This window comes from Otolemur garnettii, unplaced genomic scaffold (genome assembly GCF_000181295.1).
Source record: "Otolemur garnettii isolate 467f Iridium unplaced genomic scaffold, OtoGar3 scaffold00132, whole genome shotgun sequence".
NCBI classification, from domain to species: Eukaryota; Metazoa; Chordata; class Mammalia; order Primates; family Galagidae; genus Otolemur; species Otolemur garnettii.
Window position 1 is genome coordinate 1,687,061 of NW_003852527.1, and position 18,504 is coordinate 1,705,564.

The 18,504-nt window shown below is 36.5% G+C and overlaps 1 protein-coding gene across 3 annotated transcripts in view; it reads left to right on the forward strand.

Annotated features, from left to right (window-relative positions):
- Positions 1-353: 353 nt before the first annotated feature.
- CCNC (cyclin C) overlaps positions 354-18,504 on the forward strand; it is a 32,939-nt gene continuing 14,788 nt past the window's right edge. For 2 of the 3 annotated variants that reach the window (XM_023518221.1, XM_003798210.3), the window contains exons 1-5: positions 354-697; positions 7,039-7,145; positions 8,490-8,574; positions 8,749-8,818; positions 12,717-12,768. In XM_023518221.1, the coding sequence (XP_023373989.1) occupies positions 666-697; positions 7,039-7,145; positions 8,490-8,574; positions 8,749-8,818; positions 12,717-12,768 (346 nt within the window). In that variant the 5' untranslated portion in view covers positions 354-665. Of the gene's footprint in view, positions 698-7,015; positions 7,146-8,489; positions 8,575-8,748; positions 8,819-12,716; positions 12,769-18,504 lie in introns of all 3 variants that reach the window. The other variant, XM_023518222.1, reaches the window with a different exon arrangement.

The window sequence follows — 18,504 nt, forward strand, 5'->3', positions numbered from 1 at the left end:
AAAAAAAAAAAAAAAAAAAAGTTTGCGCGTTAACATTCCAAAAGAACTCATTTAAAAATAGTTTGGTGCCAGTAGGAACTCCATTTACAATGCTTGATACATAAAGCCAAAGCCATCTTTTAATTCTCTTTGCAATAGCAGGGAAAAGAAATTAGGTCATAAAACCTTATGCTCTGCTACACCATCGTGCTGTTTTTGGAGGCCTGGAAAACGGAACGATAGAATCTCCAGGCAGGCCACGTCCTCCAGGTTATGCCCATTCAGCGACTCCAGTGCTAAGAACAGAAGATCGAACTGTGCGGGTTCTAGGACAGAACTGGCACGATGTTCTCGCGAGAGCTTTCCACCCGCCACGAGCACCGGCGAGCACAAGTTCCCGTTTCCTAACTCGGCGCGCCTACAGGCTGTCGCTTCCCCGCCAGCTTCCTCCGCTGCAGTGGGGCGGACCGGAACTTTTGTCCTTAGGAACGGGTTTACGCAGTTGAGTGTTGCCGGCCGGCGTCAAGGAGAATAGGGTGCCATCCTCTTCCTCTCGCCGTCGCCGCCGCGGAGCGGAGCCGAGCTGATTTGATCCGGGAGCGCGGTTACCGGACGGGCTGTGTCTATGGTCGCTCCGCGGGCCGCTCCGCCGGCTGGTGCTTTTTTATCAGGGCAAGCTGTGTTCCATGGCGGGGAACTTTTGGCAGAGCTCCCACTAGTAAGTGATCTTCCGTCTTATCCGGGGCCGGTTCTTGGGGGACGGTGAGAACTGGGCCTGCAACTCCCCTGGGCCTGGATCCCAGCCTTGGTGTCGAGCACCGGGGGGTACTCCCGGGAGGTGGCGGCTATCGGAAGGGAGACTAGCTTTTCTAAAGCGACCCTCTTCCACACCCCCAGGTCTGATTTGGGGGAAGGAAGGATCTGTGAGCTGGAAGGGTGAGGGAAGGGGCTTTAGTCTCCCGAGAAGGAAGGTTTAGGAGGTATTTCATTTCGGATGCTTGGATTAGCTAGGCCGCGGGGAGTAGGATGGAGTGGGCACAGGTACGGCAAGTGTGAGTCAGTTTAGGACCGTGAGGCTCGGGTTCAGGACAGTTGCGGCTTGCTTTTGCTTAGGATTTCTTCAGAGAATGGGCATCCTGGTCTTTTGTCATTCACCTTTTATCTTGAGTGGATATATTGTAGGAGGAGAGGAGGGAGTCAAGCTTGTTTCTGCCTACTAACTGCTTCCTTCCACTACCTTATGCCTAGGTGGAGTTTTATTTTTGATAAGGTGTAGAGCAGGTGCTGTCAAAATGCATCTACCTTAATAGCCTGTGCCTTATATTTTGTTTTAAAAGTGTATTTTCCAGTGATTTGTTGGCCAATTTAACCTTTTTCATGAATAAGTTTATATTTCTGTCAGTGACCATGGAAGACCTAGAGTAACATTTAAAACACCCCTAAATACATTTGCTTAAGCAGGTGGAAGGTATGCTGTGGGGCTAATTGAAAATACACTAAATTTTCCACTGTGTAGTTGAAGGATGAATGGAACTTGATAAAGAGTTTAGTAATTTTTAATGCTAATAAAGCATTAACAACTAATTTAAACTTTAATTTTGTGCATTGAATCGATTCCTATTGTTCATTCATTTTTTTAGCTCTTCACACGAGGGAAAAAGAAACAGTGGGCTCAGAAACCTATTTAAGAAAAAATAGGGGTTTTTTCCCTTGCTATAAAGTGATTTGGTGGAGTTGAACTGTTACAGAAGCGTTACTTGAGGATAATATTTTTATTTTGCATTGTTTTTCACACTGAAATACTTGCTTGACCAAAGTTAAAATATAGAAGGTTTAGGTGGTGAAGAGATTCTGATAAGCTTGAAAGAAGCTGAGAGACTTGATAGGTAGCTAGCTGTTGATGGTTTTTTTCAACTTTGAATTAAAAAAAAAATTCCCTCTTACCTTTTTGTAAATGTTCTCATTATATTTTCATTTGCTCCTGGCCTTATGAAAACAATTTTTTCATTTTTCAAATGTAAAAGTATTATTAAGTTAAATGTGCTTCTTTGATGCTGTCCTTGCTTCTCAATTCAAATTGTCCTGGAGGAAGAGATCACTTTGCCTTACTTAAATCTTTTGTGACTTATGAGGGAGTCCCTGATCTGACAAGACAGTTCTGAAGAGCAAAAACAAATTATGAAAGGCCATTGTCTTAGGTGAATTTGGTGAAAAAGAAAAATTGACATGAAATATTCTGTATTTCATACCTCTTAAGATGCGTATTTTCACACTTTAATATCTCTGAAATCAATATGGTAATTTCTTTTATAGTAACACATGAAATAGGGTGAATCTTACATGTAATCTTAAATTTGATGAAATGCAGTATTTTTAAGTCTTCTTAGTTTTCTTCCATATAAAGTGCTATAAGAAAAATTTTTTAAATATTTGTTTGTGAAATTTATCTTTTTAAAAATACAAAGTGACTTCCCCCACAAAAAAAAAAAATACAAAGTGACCCTGCAGAGATAAACTGATTAGCAAGGCACAGTATATGTATTTCAGAAAGGTAAAGTAGAACAAAACACATTCTCTGATCATAAGGAACTAGAAGGGCACTAAATACTTGCTGGTTGATTAAATGCATTACTGAACAGGTAACGAACATAAAATCTACAAAACCACTGTGGATATTGTGTCAAAAAAGAAACTGAAACCACAGTTACTTAATATCTAGAAAATAACATTAGATCACTATACATGGGATGCAACAAAAGCCAAATTTATTAGAAAATCCCATCCTGGGCTCGGTGCCTATAGCTCAACCGGCTAAGGCGCCAGCCACGTACACCTAAGGTGGCGGTTTCGAATCCCCAGCCAGGACCGCCAAACAACAATGATGGCTGCAACCAAAAAATAGCCGGATGTTGTGGCTGTGGCGGGCGCCTGTGGTCCCAGCTACTTGGGAGGCGGAGGCAGGAGACTCTCTTGAGCCCAGGAGTTTGAGGTTGCTGTGAGCTGTAATGCCACGGCACTCTACCCAGGGGAACAGCTTGAGGCTCTGTCTCCAAAAAAAAAAAAAAGAAAAGAAAAGAAAATCCCATCCTGCATAACAGATTAAAAATAAATATTCTACTCAAGAATATTAAAAAGGAAAGTGAAATAAACCTAAGGAAACAGAAAGAAAGATTTATTAAAAATAACACTGACATTAATGCATTAAAAGAAAAAAAATTATAAGAGTGGTTCTTAGAGAAAACCAAAACAGTAGGTCAAACAACTGTTGGTTAAATCAAAAAAAGGATGATACAAAAATACAAAATTAGAAGTGAGAAAAGTAAATAAATCAGAGGTACCTTTGGGTTGTCTTCATGGTAATGAACTTGAAAGCCAAAACAAGTTAAGAATATTACCAGAGAACAACTTCATGAAAAACACTCCAGGCCCACATTATTTCATGGGTAAATTTGTTTCAGTTTTTGAAAGAATCTCCTTTTGAAATTGTTCTAGTTCACATAGAAAGAAAGCTCTCTACTTCTCTTTGTGAAGTCACAATAATGTTTATAGGAAAATCTAGCAAAGGAGGCACTAAAAGCAGTCTCACATGTATTGATGCAAACATTATAAAGTCTTAGTAAATGGAGTCTAATATTATATTAAAAGTATAAAACATGACAAAGTTTATAGTAAAGTTCTTTACTGTAAAATAAAGTCAGTATTAGGAAATATGTTAAATAGTGAAGACATTAAAAAAACTAATAAACTTCAACATCTGTTCTTGACCAAAGCTCTTATTAAAACAGAAATAGTAGGCTGGGTACAGTGGTTCATGCCTGTAATCCTGGCACTCTGGGAGGCTGAGACGGTGGATTGCTTGAGCTCAGGAGTTCAAGACCAGCCTGAGCAAGACTGAGACCCGGTCCCTAAAAAATAGCTCAGTGTTGTGACAGATACCTGTAGTCCCAACTACTAGGGAGGCCTAGGCAAAGAGGATCACTTAAGTACAAGTGTTTGAGATTGCTGTGAGCTGTGATGCTATGACACTCTACCAAGGGTGAAAAAGTGAGACTTTGTCTCAAAAAATAAATAAATTAGGGTGGTGCCTGTGGCTCAAAGGAGTAGGGTGCCAGCCCCATATACCAGAGGTGACAGGTTCAATCCTGGCCCCAGCCAAAAAACTGCAAATAAATAAATAAATAAATAGAAATAGTTAGAAAAATTAGCTGGGTGTTATGTGGGTACCTGTAGTCCCAGCACCTCAGGAAGATGAGGCAGAAAGATTACTTGACCCCAGGAGTTTGAGGTTGCTATGAGCTAGGTTGAGGCCATGGCAGTCAACCCCAGGGTAACAGAGTGAGGCTATGTCCCTGCCAACCCCCTAAAAAAACCCAACCAGAAATAGGATGCTTCTTTAACATGAAAAGCATACCAAAGTATCAGCAAGAGATATTTAATGGTGAAACATTAAGAAAATTAGGGTACCTGTTTTAACACTTTCCGAATATACTAGTCAATGGGATATAAAAAGATTAATACAATTAATTAGAAAATTCAGTTAATTTAAATATTATTAGAAATAATAAAGGTTTAATACAATGACTAGTTACAGAATACAAAGAGAAAACCATTTTTTAAAATGAATGCTAGAGGCTTATTGCCTATGCTCAGTGGTTAGGGCGCCAGCCACATATAATGGGGCTGGTATGTTTGAACCTGGCCAGGGCCTGCTGAACAACAATGACAAAAAAATAGCCAGGCATTGTGGCAGGTGCCTGTAGTTCCAGCAGCTTGGGAAGCTGAGGCAAGAGAATTGCTTAAGCCCAAGAGTTTGAGGTTGCTGTGAGCTATGACACTATGGCACTCTACCAAGGACAACATAGTAAGACTCTGTCTCAAAAAAACCCCTAAATAAAGTAAAATAAAATAAAATGAATGTTAGAAGAGTATACTTTGAATAACAGAAAATATAAAATACTAAGGAATTAAGAAGTATATAGTAGGAAAACTATAGGAAGAAAACTTTAAAACTATAGTGGAACAGAGATTTTAATAAATGGGGTTGAAATTCTAGCACTGGAAGATGTCATTTCTCTCTGTACTTATCTTACTCTCTTAAGTACTCTCTGTACTTTAAATTGAATGTAATTCCAAGCAAAATTTTTAATGGATATTCTTTTTCAGGACTTGACATAACGATTCTAAAGTTCAGGTCTTAGAATAATAATGGTGATAGAGTAGTCAGAAATATTCTGAAAAATAGTAGTAATGGGATATTTTCTATACCAGATGTTAATTATTTAATTTTCTGTGTTTAAAAATAGCATGCTATAGTAAGTAGAAAACAAAGATAAAAAATTATAAAGAAGATCCAAATATAATGATAGAATTATAAATAAAGAACTCCCTAACAGCATTTGGAAAACCATTTGACAAAACATTTAGCTGGATCACTACTGTACTCTTTATACCAAAATAAATTTCAGATGGATCATGAATTAAAGGAGAAAAAGCCTTGCAGGGTGTTAAAATACGTGAGTGAATTATTTTTTATCATTTCAATCATTTTTATGACAAACATAAAAGATGAATGGATTTAAATAAATGATTCAAATTCAGCTGTCTATATTACAGATAAATACCAAAATATTTAAACTTCAGAGAAATTTTTGCTGCTTATATGACAGACAAATGATTTATTATCCATAATATACAAATTTTAGATCAAAAGAATTTTAAAAATTGGCTATCCCATTAGAAAAATAGTGATATTAGAATTAACATTGTACAAAAGAGTCATATAGGTTGCCACCTGCAGCACTCTGCTCTCAGCCTTCCAACTCTCGGCCCAGACTTAACAGACCTAAACAAAATGCCATTTCAAATGGAGCATGCCATGGAAACCATGATGTTTATGTTTCACAAACTTGCTGCCATTAAAGCCTACTTAACAAAGGAAGACCTGAGAGCTCTCATGGAAAAGGAGTTCCCTGGATTTTTGGAAAATCAAAAAGACTTATTGGCCTTGGACAAAATAATGAAGAACCTGGACCAGTGCCGAGATGGCAGAGGGCTTCCAGAACTTCTATTTCCTAATTGCAGACCTCACCATTTATTTCATGGTACACATGAAGCAAAAGGGAAAGAAGTAGACAGAACCAAGCGTTTACTCCATGTAAATTTTTGGAGAGCAAACTGTGTGTGTCAAAGTTACCTGTAAAACTGACCCAGTTCTTAGTTCTACTTCTAGGAAATTATTTCAAATATATATTATTAATTAAATATGGAGGATGCATTACAAAGGTATTCACTAATGCATTATTTGTAATGGTGAAAAATGATAACCTATATGTCTGTCAATAGGGAATGACTAATAATTCATCTATGATGCTGTGCCACAATTTAAAGGATGCTAAATATAATAAATTCACTGACATGAAGACACAATACATACTGAATGACAAAAACAGCTTTCAGAATAGTGCTTTGAGTAATATCAATTTCATATCTCTTGTTAAAAATAGTACACTTAACTAAGCCAGAGAAGGAGGAGGCTGTCAGTGTAATAAATTTTGAAGCAGATTTTAGTATGATTGGATTAGTGAAGTAGGGGGATGAAATACCATAGTTACTAATGAAGAGCTGAGAAACAATCTGTTTTACCAAGTCTAAGGTGCCGCTAATGGATGCCAAATAATTCCACCATTATTTTATATGTCCCTATGAAAGAGTAAACATACTGCAGACGGAAATGTTAAGGCATCACTGGTTGTAAGACGTGTCTTGCTATCAGACTCTTAGAATCACTAAAATACAGTAATAGAAACTGAGGAGGAAGAAAGAAAAGATAAGAATTTTTTTCCAGGACATGTTTGTGTATACATTCACATTACAAGAAATGTGAGATAGTTTACTTGTGTCCAGCAAAAGAAAGAAAAAAAAAAAAGAAATGTTAGAAATATTGTCTTTTATGGTACTTGCACTTTGTACTTCTCAGAATATGAGCAACTCGTTTAGTCTGAGTGTTGTCTGTAACTTGTTGCTTGATTATCTATAGCGTGTCTTAACATCTTCTTCTAGTTTGCAATGGATTTTGGATAAACAAGATTTGTTGAAGGAGCGCCAAAAGGACTTAAAGTTTCTCTCAGAAGAAGAATATTGGAAATTACAAATATTTTTTACAAATGGTAAATGTTTTTATTTTTAATTGGTTGAAATTGTATAGTTGTTATCTCTGAATTAAAATGTTTTTAAATGGTAATTTGTGAACTGTTTTAATTCATTTAACATTTTTATATTTACGTGTATTTTTTTCACAACTTATATTCATGGATCTTTCTTTTTAGTGATTTAAATATTTTGTTTGTTTTGGTGAATCTTAAGTGTCTCGGGCACTCAAGACAGTTTGAAAGTGTTGACTAATCTCGCTAACCCTTCATAAGGCATTATTAAACCTGGTTTAAGGTTAAAGCACTTAGAGCAGCGGTTCTCAACCTGTGGATCACAACCCCTTTTTAACAGTGAAAATACATTGTGGCATTTAGGTTGAGAACCACTGACTTAGAGGATAAATGAATTCTTTGATTGTCATGCTATAGTGATCATTTGTATTTTAGAACTTTGCTTTGGAGGCAAGAAGATTTAAGAGTCAGAAGCTTTGTGGTAGCTTTGCTACCCAATCTTTCTAACCTTTAGTTCACTCTTTTGCAAGCTTACTTTTCTTGTTGTTTTGAGGATTCATCATACGTAGAATTTATTTTTTTGTAAATTGTAGAAGGTATTTTAATGACTTTGATAGACAGCTAATATTTTCTTTTTATATTTATTATAAAGATAATATGAAAAGCATTGAAAATATTTAGAAGATGGAAGAAATACTTATTATTCAACCTCCTGAATGCAAGAATAATTTTTGCAGCCAGGGATGGTGGATCCCTAGTCCTAGCACGTTGGGAAGTTGGGGTGGGAGGATCTCTGGAATTCAGGAGTTGGAGACCATCCTGAGCAAGAGTGAGACCCAATCTCTACTAATAGTAGAAAAATTAGCCTGGTATTATGGCAGGGGACTGTACTCCCAGGTACTTGGAGGCTCTCAAGAAGATCTCTTGAACCTAGGAGTTTGAGGTTGCTTTGAGCTAGGCTGATACCATGGAGCTCTAGCCTGGGCCAAGAGTGAGATTCTTAAAAATTAATAATAATAGGACAGCGCCTGTGGCTCAGTGAATAGGGCATCAGCTCATATACCGAGGGTAGCAGGTTTGAACCCAGCCCCAGCAATAACAAAAATAGTAATAATTTTTGTTATGGGGCATTTGTGGAGAGGGGCTTATAAATGACCTTCTTTTTAACAAATTTGCAGATCCTGGTACTAGATCACTGTGATCTATAATATAGAGCTTAATAGCTTGGGTAGGTTTTTCCTGTGTTAAAAATGAATACAGTCATGATTTAACTACGTAGAAATTATTGTTCATTGTTACTATTATAATGGTACCAGAAGATACATTTAAACTTTATCATTTTCCTTTTAGTTATCCAAGCATTAGGTGAACATCTTAAATTAAGACAACAGGTTATCGCCACTGCTACAGTCTATTTCAAGAGATTCTATGCCAGGTAGGGCTGTTTTATTTGGGAATGTGTTATGTCTATTTGAAACTCTTATTTAATATTGATGAACTTCAGTATAGTATAAATAAATCATGTGTTTGCCATGCATAGAGTTACCTTAATTTTATCCAGTGTGCCCTCAGTATGAATGATATCTGACTTTGTTTTATCAAATTTTAGGTATTCTCTGAAAAGTATAGATCCTGTATTAATGGCTCCTACATGTGTGTTTTTGGCATCCAAAGTAGAGGTATAAAATAATTTTCTGTTTTTCATCAAAGCATAGTCAATGTATGTTGGTTCATTTGCCCCAGTTTTCATATAACCTATGTAAAAGTAATAATAGATGCAAGATATTGAAATTATACAAAATCAAAGAAATATATCCCTGTCTTTATTTTATATATTAATTTAAAAAATGCTTATGTAGCACTCACTATGTACAAACTGTGGAATTATTATAGTAGTATCCTTTTATAAATGAGGAAACTGAAGCACAGAGAGATTAAGAATTTGCCTGAGATCATACAACTAGAAAGTGGCAGAGCCAGTATTTGAATCAAGAGGGTTTAGTTCCTAATCCTGTGTTCTTAACTGCTTTGCTTTGCTACCTTTAAGATAATTTATTTTTTAACACCAAGTAATATTCAGTAAATGCCACAGTTTGTTTACTGTAACCTGAAAATGTCCCTCCTTCTCATTTGTGTGCTGCTCATGTCCTACTTTCTTCCCTTCCTTGTGTCCTAATGATTGGCTGCTGACCAATTTACAGGGAAAGCAAGCAATGGTGGCAAGGATTGGGGTGAGCTATAGCTATACAGAGTCTAAAAAGTAAAAAAAGTTTGGTCGAAGGGCGGTGCTTGTGGCTTAGTGAGTAGGGCACTGGCGCCATGTACCGAGGGTGGTGGGTTCAGACCCAGTCCTGGCCAAACTGCAACAAAAAAATAGTTGGGCATTGTGGCAGGTGTCTATAGTCTCAGCTACTCGGGAGGCTGAGGCAAGAGAATCACCTAAGCCTGAGAGCTGGAGGTTGCTGTGAGCTGTAATGCCACGGTACTCTACCAGGGATGACAAAATAAAACTCTGTCTCAAAAAGAAAAGTTTGGTTGATAAAGAGAGAAATTAGGTGAGGGAGAAAAGAGAAATGGCAACTTGTAGCTGAAACTGAATCAACTTACTTAGCTTTTCAGTATTTTTGCGTTCAGCTAAAATCCAGGAGACAATAGCAGATGTTGGCTGGTTTTCATAATGAATTCATGTTTCTATTTTTGGATGCTGTCTTTAGAATAGTAATCGTATCCTTGAATATGGAATATGATTTTAACCTAGTAGATTTACATTCATTCTTTTTAATACCCACTATGATTAAGTTTTGTTTTAGCCCTTATTTGGAATTATCTATGACATCTTTCCCAGCTATTAGCTAACTAATGAGAGCTGACTATATTAGAAACAAGACAAGACAAGCTCAGTGCCTGTAGCACAGTGGTTATAAATGGCCACGTACACCAAGGGTCACAGGTTCGAACCTGGCCCAGGCCAGCTAAACAACAATGACAACTGCAACAAAAAATAGCCGGGTGGTGTGGTGGGCACCTGTGGTTCTAGCTACTTGGGAGGCTGAGGCAAGAGAATCGCTTAAGCCCAAGAGTTGGAAGTTGCTGTGAGCTGTGATGCTACGGCACTCTACCAAGAGCAAATAGTGAAACTCTGTCTCAAAAATAATAATAATAATAATGTTAAGGCAAGCTTTGTAGAGATTTAAAGTTTTCTAATTGTGAATAGTAGTTTAAGGAGGTAGAACCAGATTTATAGTTGTTAAGTTCTTTAATGGAAAAAAATGTTTAGGAAAGGCCTTTATTATGGGTGATTTTTCCAAATATTGTAACATCTCATTTTATTCAAATATTGCCAGGTAATAATTTTATTTTATGCATCTTAAGTACATAAGCCTTAGGATATCAAGGCAAAATCTTTATAAATATCTACTCTTGTAGATTAATTTGGGGATTTTAATTTATTATATTTGCTAAATATTTTTTATTATTTGTTTTATTGAGTAGAACTCATATGATTTACTGAGTGAAAGTTTTTGCTTTAAGATAACATAAAGAATTATTTGAGGGCTGGGTAGAGTGGCACATGCCTATAGTCCTAGCTACTTAGATGGCTTGAGCTGAGTTGTAGGTCTGCTCTAGTGAGATCCCATCTCTAAAGAAAGATGGCGGGGAAAGAAGTGGGGAGGAAAGGAAGGAAGGAAAGAAGGAAAGGAGAGGGAGTGAAAGCAAGGAAAAGAAAAGAAAGGAGAAAGGGAAGAAAGGGAAAGAAAGGAAATAAACTGTGTTATAGGAAAGGAAGGAGCAAATTACGATTTTGAATCTCTCTGACCAAATATTTCTAATACTTGTGTAGAAACTGTATAGAGATGGTGTTTAAGAAGATGTCTGATGCTTTTGCTTTTTATTTTCAGTTATTATAGTTGGATATTTAAATGTAAATATAAATTAAATATATATATCCACATATACATCCTCCCCACACAGAATAAGGATGTAGATCGAAGTATTTGAACAGATAGATTTTTTTAATTTAAGAATTTTTTTTAAATTTTTTGAGATAGAGTTTCACTTTGTTGCCCTCAGTAGAGTGCCGTGACATCATAACTCACAGTGACCTCATACTCTTAGACTGCAGTGATTCTCCTGCCTCAGTCTCCCAAGTAGCTGGGACTACAGGCACCTGCCACAACACCTGGCTATTTTTAGAGATGGGGTCTTGTCTTGCTCAGGCTGCTCTAGCACTCCTGAGCTCAAGTGATTCACCCACATTGGAGAACAGATTTTTTTAGTTTAATATCTTTTGTTGGATAAGGAACCAATTCTTGATTTTTATGTTAAAATGAAATAAAGTAATAAAATTAAAAAATAACAAGAAATAAAATAAATTAAAATGAAATAAAGGCTTTAGGAATCTTCCAAGGTTAATCATAGGAGAAAATTAAATGAGACAATATGTGTAAGGTGAATTACCTGATAAATTTTAGTTATTTTTACAATGGTGGTATTTTAAGTTGAAAGAGAAAGTAAGGAGTGATCTTGGAAGTTTTATATCATCCTTGTTTCTCTGTTCCAAAAAGAATAATTATTGTTTATATGGTTTTTTTGGTGATATTAAAGTTTATCTTATTCAGAGATTCAACATTTTGTTATTAGATGGCATGAAGTATCTATTAGTCCAGGTTCAGGTGAAGAGGAAGCATATTTAGTACTTATTCTTGCAAATAGTCTTCTTTAAAACTAAGTTAAGGGTAGAAAACTGGCACTGGCATTATAGGGCTTTGATACTTTTTATTATTTTTAAAAGTATTTGTTTTAAATTGTAGCAAAAGTAGTTGTTTTGAATTGTAGCAATTTTGAGGAAAAGTAATACTGGTTGAGTATCCCTAAGCTGAAAATACAGAATGCTCCAAAACCTGAAACATTTTGAGCACTGATATGACATTAAAAGGAAATGCTTATTGGAACATTTTGGATTTCAGATTTTGAGGTTGGAGGTGTTGAACTGGTATAATACAAATTTTCCAAAATATAAAAACAAAAAAAAGTGATTCATGCCTGTAATCCTAGCCTTCTGGGGGGCTAAGGTGGGTGAATTGCCTGAGAGACCCAACATTTTGGAGACCAGCCTGAGCCAGAGCGAGACCCCTGTCTCTGCAAAATAGTGGGGCATTGTGGCAGGTGCCTTGTATAGTTCAGCTACTTGGGAGGCTGAGGCAAGAGAATTGCTTGAGCCCCAAAATTTGAGGTTGCTGTGAGCTGTGACTCCATGCACTCTACTGAGGGCGACAAAGTGAGACTGTCTGAAAAAAAAAATTATATATATATATATATAAAATATTCAAAATCCAAAACACGGTCCTAAGCATTTCTGATAAATAATCCTCAACTTGCACATTTTAGAGATTTGAATAATTTAATAATTATTTAATTTAATAATAATTTAATAATTTGAATCCCCTCAGGTGGGTGGGAAAGGAGCAGACTATAAATATGAGGGGGAGCTAGGAAATCATGTTTTGAAAAGACCTCAGATTCCCTTAGGGTCCTTGGGTTATATGTATCTATTCTCACCTGCTTTTCTTTCTCTAGGAATTTGGAGTAGTCTCAAATACAAGATTGATTTCTGCTGCTACTTCTGTATGTAAGTGCGAAAAGTATATCTGCTTTAAGGATATATCTGAAGAAAGTTTCATAGTACATAGAAATTTTTAGTTTATGAGACATGTATGAGATTAGTTAGGTTTATTAAATCTCCTAAGGATACCTTTATGACTGATTTATTTGGTAAAATAAAAAAGAAAGTTCAAAATGAAGTGTTTTTAAAACCACCTACAGTATTATCTCTAAAATATTAACTTTAATGTTAAAAATGGATAGTAATTATCAATCCAGAAACATCAACTTACTAGTTCTTAATTTTATGATAAGGGTAAAGAAAAATTTATTTTCTAATTTTATTATATTTTATTGTTTCCCAGTGACTGTTATGTCATTCTTCTGGGTGGATTACACTATTTCTTGAGCAATCATAATGTCTGTCTTTGATGGGAATTAGGTTTTTTACAGTATACATATATGGTGCAGAAAAAAGGTTGACTTCTAGTCCTCAGAGCTAACATGAATTCCAGTTCTGTCACTGAGTAGCTATGTTCTATATCTAAGAATCTGTATAACCTTGAGCAAGCTGCTTTACCTTTGGCTTTAGTTCTTTATTTGGAAAAATGAGATTTAGTCATAGCTCTTCAGGAGTGATGAAAAATAATAATTTTAAAAATGTAAAAAGAAGGGATTTAGCTCTTTGTGAGTCATAACATTAAAGGAAATTACATTGTAAAGTAACAATTGTAAAGTACTACACAGTGAGTATTAACATGCTGTGTTCTATCTTTATAGGTTAAGCCTATAAAGTGAGTATTAACATGCTGTGTTCTATCTTTATAGGTTAAGCCAAAAGCATCACCTAGCAAAAGATTATTCAGATTTTTTAATTATTATAATTTCTATGACCTATGCAGGAGAGGCAGAAAATAGTTTATGAGCCAGACTGACTTTTATGTTTTTGAGTCAGTCCCCTTTCTGAGAATATAATAATCTAATTCAATCTTTTCTACATCACGTCTTAATTCTTACAAGGGTAGAAGATTAGTAATCATTTTTGCCAAAAAGTTTAATATCCCAGTATATCACATAGATGAAGTAATGAATTATCCTTGGGAAAATCAAAGTATTGAACAATTATAAAATAACTAAAAGGAGTTCTTATTAGCAGTGTTCATCACTGCATGGTGGGTTCTAGGTGCCTTCTTTTCTTCTTATGTTAGTCTCTGCTTTTTTAAGTTTTTAAAAAGTTTATTTTTTAAATGTAAGATACATATTACCAAGGTTTCTTTATATACATTTTTTAATTTTTTATTTTTAATTGCTACATGTACATAATAGTTGTATATATATTTTTCATGCAAAGGCTAAAAAGTATATTCATAAGAGGTTTATTTACCATTGAATAGGAAAATCTTATAATAGGCTATTCATGTCATTAATTTTACAGTGTATTATAGCTTTTCTCTTTCTTTTTTTTTTTTTTTGGAGACAGAGTCTCACTGTGTCGCCCTTGGTAGAGTATTGTGGCGTCACAACAGATAGCAACCTCTAGCTCTTGGGCATAAACGATTCTCTTGCCTCAGCCTCCCGAGTAGCTAGGACTACAAGTGCCTGCCGCAACATCTGGCTATTTGTTGTTGCAGTTGAAGCTGCTGTTTTAGCTGGCTCGGTCTGGGTTTGAACCTGCCACCCTTGGTATATGGGGCCAGCGCCCTACCCACTGAGCCACAAGTGCCACCCGGAAATACTTAACTTTTCTAAACCTCAGTTTCCTTGTCTGTCATTGAGTCGTTGTATCAAATGAGTTAACAGTATAAAGGTTATATAGTAGTGCTTTGATTAGTATGTTACTTTCCTGGGGCTGCCTTAAATACCAGAGGCTTAAACAACAGAAATGTATTCTTTCACAGTTCTATAGTCTAAAAGCCCAAGTGTCAACAGGTTTGCCTGGACAGGGCAGCAGCTCATGTTTATAATCTCATTACTCTGGGAGGCTGAGGCAGGAGGATCACTCGAGTTCAGGAGTTTGAGCCAGCCTGAGCAAAGTGAGATCGTCTCTCTATGAAAAATATAAAAATTAATTAGGCATAGTGATGCAATCTGTAGTTAAAGCTACTCAAGAGGCTGAGGCAGGAAGATTGCTAGAACCCAAAAGTTTGCCCCTGCTATGAGCTAGGGGAGGCCATAGTACTCTTGTCTCAAAAAAAAGGGTGTCAGCACATTTGGTTTCTCCTGAAGCCTTTCTCCTTGGCTCACAGATGGCCACCTTTTGGCTATGTTCTCACATGGCCTTTTCTCTATGCACACACATCCCTGGTATGTCCTCATGTAAGGACAAAAGTCCTATAGAATTAGGTTCCACCTTTGTGAATTCTTTTAACCTTAATTACCTCCTTAATGGCCCTTTCTCCAAGTGCAGTTATATTCTGAGGTACTGGGGAATAGGGCTTCAGCATGAATTTTAGAAGGAACACAGGTTAGTCCATAACTCTCAGTGAACCTTAGTGGCTATCATTGTTATCATCATCACCAATATCATTATCTTCACTGCAAAACACTCTACTGATGCAGTAGTGGGTACCAAGATAAACACAACGAATTTAAGAGCAAGATAAAACAGGCACTTAAAATTTTAATATAGAAGGAAGTAAAAGTGGTATGAGAGAGCTACAGAGAATATTGTGAATGTTTTGAGTGGGAAATGATTGGTTGTTAGATGAAAGAAAGGCTTACATAGAATTTGTGGAAGAAAGAGTTTGAACCTGGGGAAATACAGAGAAAGATGATCTAGAAACATCGAATAGTTTGGTCAAAGATAAAGAAACCTTCAAAAAGTTTCTGGAAGAGAAAAAAAATAGAAAAACCTACCTAATGAGTTATATTCAGGAAATGGTGAATAAGGAAATAGAAGGAAAAAATATTTACCTTGCAAAGGTCAGTTAATAGAGAGTCTTCAATGCTAGATGGAGGAATGTACCTTTGAAAGCTTTATTTTTAAACATGAAGATATACAGTAGGAAGATGAATCTGGCAGAATTATGTAAGATGAATTGGAAGCAAGAGTGAGGAGAAAAAATTTTGAAGTTGTTCATATGATACAACATGGATGAACCTTGAGGACATTATGGTTGGTGAAATAAACCAGTCACTAAAATATTACATGTGTGAGGTATTTGGAATAGTCAAATTAATAGAGATAGAAAGTATAATGGTGGCTCGGCACCTGTGGCTCAAGTGGCTATGGCGCCAGCCACATACACCTAAGGTGGCAGGTTCGAATCCCCAGCCCAAGCCCGCCAAACAACAATGATGGCTGCAACCAAAAAAACAGCTAGGCGTTGTGGCGGGCGCCTGTAGTCCCAGCTACTTGGGAGGCTGAGGCAGGAGACTCGCTTGAGCCCAGAAGTTGGAGGTTGCTGTGAGCTGTAATGCCATAGCACTCTACCCAGGGGGATAGCTTGAGGCTCTGTCTCAAAAAAAAAAAAAAAAAAAAAGTATAATGGTGGTTTCCAGCAGCCAGAGAGAGAGGGAAATGAGGAGTTTTTATTTACCAGGTGTGAGTTTCAGTTTTGTAAAATGAAAAGAGTTCTGCAGATGGATGAGGGTAGGCTGTACAAAAGTGTGAATGTATTTAATATCATTGAATTGTGCACTTAAACATAGTTAAAGACCTTAAATTTTATGTGTGTCTTGCTACAGTTTAAAAAAACTTATGAAATATAATAAAGCTGCAAACTTTAGTAAGTGCTGTCACTACAGGGTCCTGTGAGGGAAAAAAGCTAACAAGTTTAAGGTGGAATAAAAAATGTTTTTAAGTTGTTGAAGTAATCCAAGTGACCATTAATGAAGGCAAAGTTAAACTAATGTGTTGGCAGCCAGCAAGGAGAATAAGAAAGCCAAGCTTGAGCTATAGAGTTGATAGAACTTATGAAAAGAAAGGATTTAAGAAGAGTCCAAAAATTGAGAGTTGAGATTCCATGTCGGGACAGAGAGGAGATGAAGGTGGTACCAGAAAAAGGGGATAAGTATTCTGAAAAGAATTAAATTTAATCTTAGACATTTTAAATGTATCAGTAGAACATCATCTTAAGAATATGAGGCCAGAAATAAACAACACACACATGAAAAAAACAAGAATGGAGGCCAGCAGTAAGTTTGGAACTTGATAACACCTAAGGGTCACGCAATGTCTTGCACTTCATGTAAAAAGAGGTGAACCAAGGCGGGAAAAACACGGATCTTTGAGAGAGAATATAGTGTCATTAGGCCCTCGGGGGGTGGAGGTAGAAGCCACATTGCAAGGAATTAAGGAATAGATACTGAGAAAAGGAAAATCTAACCATATTACACGTATGAAACAACTTTGGTAAAGAGAATGGGGAGAAAAGGTGTTGACCTAAGTAACTTTGGAAATAATAGTCTAAGACTCAGTGGAAGAAGAATTGCGAGTAAGCACTGTGCTACTCTAGTGATAAAGTTATTGCCCTTGGATATACTAGTTAACGGTTCTGATTATGCTCTGATTGTATACTGGAACTGAACAGTTACGTGACTAGATGGCAGATGTTGAGAGGCATGTTTCTCATTGTTGGAGGGGGACTTTATAGATAAATGGGTGGGGGGGACCAGAGTGGTCCATGTGGTGATGGATTAAAGTTGGAGATACAGTACAAACTCAGTTTACCTTAATATAAATACAAATGTTACATCAGTATATACATCTGCATACACTGATTAATGTGTGTATTTCTTGACTCTGTCAGTTGAGAGGGTTTACAAGCAACAACATCCCAATAACAACAAGCTCACCCAGTACCCAGATCTTGGTTTCTAATACCATTCTCCAATACAAGGAACCAGGGCTTCTTAGAAATGGCTGATTTCATGCCTGGGGCAGGAAATATATAAGATGGACCTGGAGCAGGAGGAGTCAACTAAAAGAACCTGAACAAAATAAAAAAGAAAGTAGTATTGCATTATAACTGTAGTATAAAGTAAACATTCATGAGTCCATACTGGTATAAGTAAGTGAGGGAGAAGCAACTAATTTCCTACACAGGATATTTTCAAATAATTTAGGTAGCTACTGTCTCAGGTAGGGGAGCATAAATCTCCACTTCTAAGGTATGAGCTGTAGGTAGTATCTTCTTTATAATGTGTACATTATGGAAAGGGGTACAGTGGAGAAACCCAACAAACACTACCTTAGCCAGGTGACAAGGTTAGTAGCAAAAGTGATAAATCACATTAATGGCATGTACCCTTGATGTGAGATGATGGTCTTTTATCTCTGGTCTTCCTTTCAAAAACCCATAGCTCTAGTCTAATCATGAAAAAAAACATCAAATTCCAATGGAGAGGCATTCTACAAAACATTTGACTAGAACCCCTAAAAACTCAATCATCAAAAACAAAGAAATCTAGAAGGCTAAGGTATCCTAGATGAGATCCTGGAACAGAAAAAGGATGTTAGGTAAAAACTAAGATCTGAATAAACTGTGGACGTTAGTTAATAGTAACAAATGTGCTGTACTGATGGAAATTGTTAACAGATTCATGTCTGTCATGCCTGGGCAAGGACATGTCTTAGTGTGCGTAAACTGCTGTGTGTGTAATAAGACGATACCATAAGACTGGGTGGCTTTAACAACAGACATCTCATAATTGTAGGTTAGGAAGTCTAAGATCAATGTGGTAAAAAAGATCAATTCTTTGAGTCAGAGAAAGATCTAATCTCTCTCTTCTTATGAGTAGACTAATCCCATCATGGTGGCTA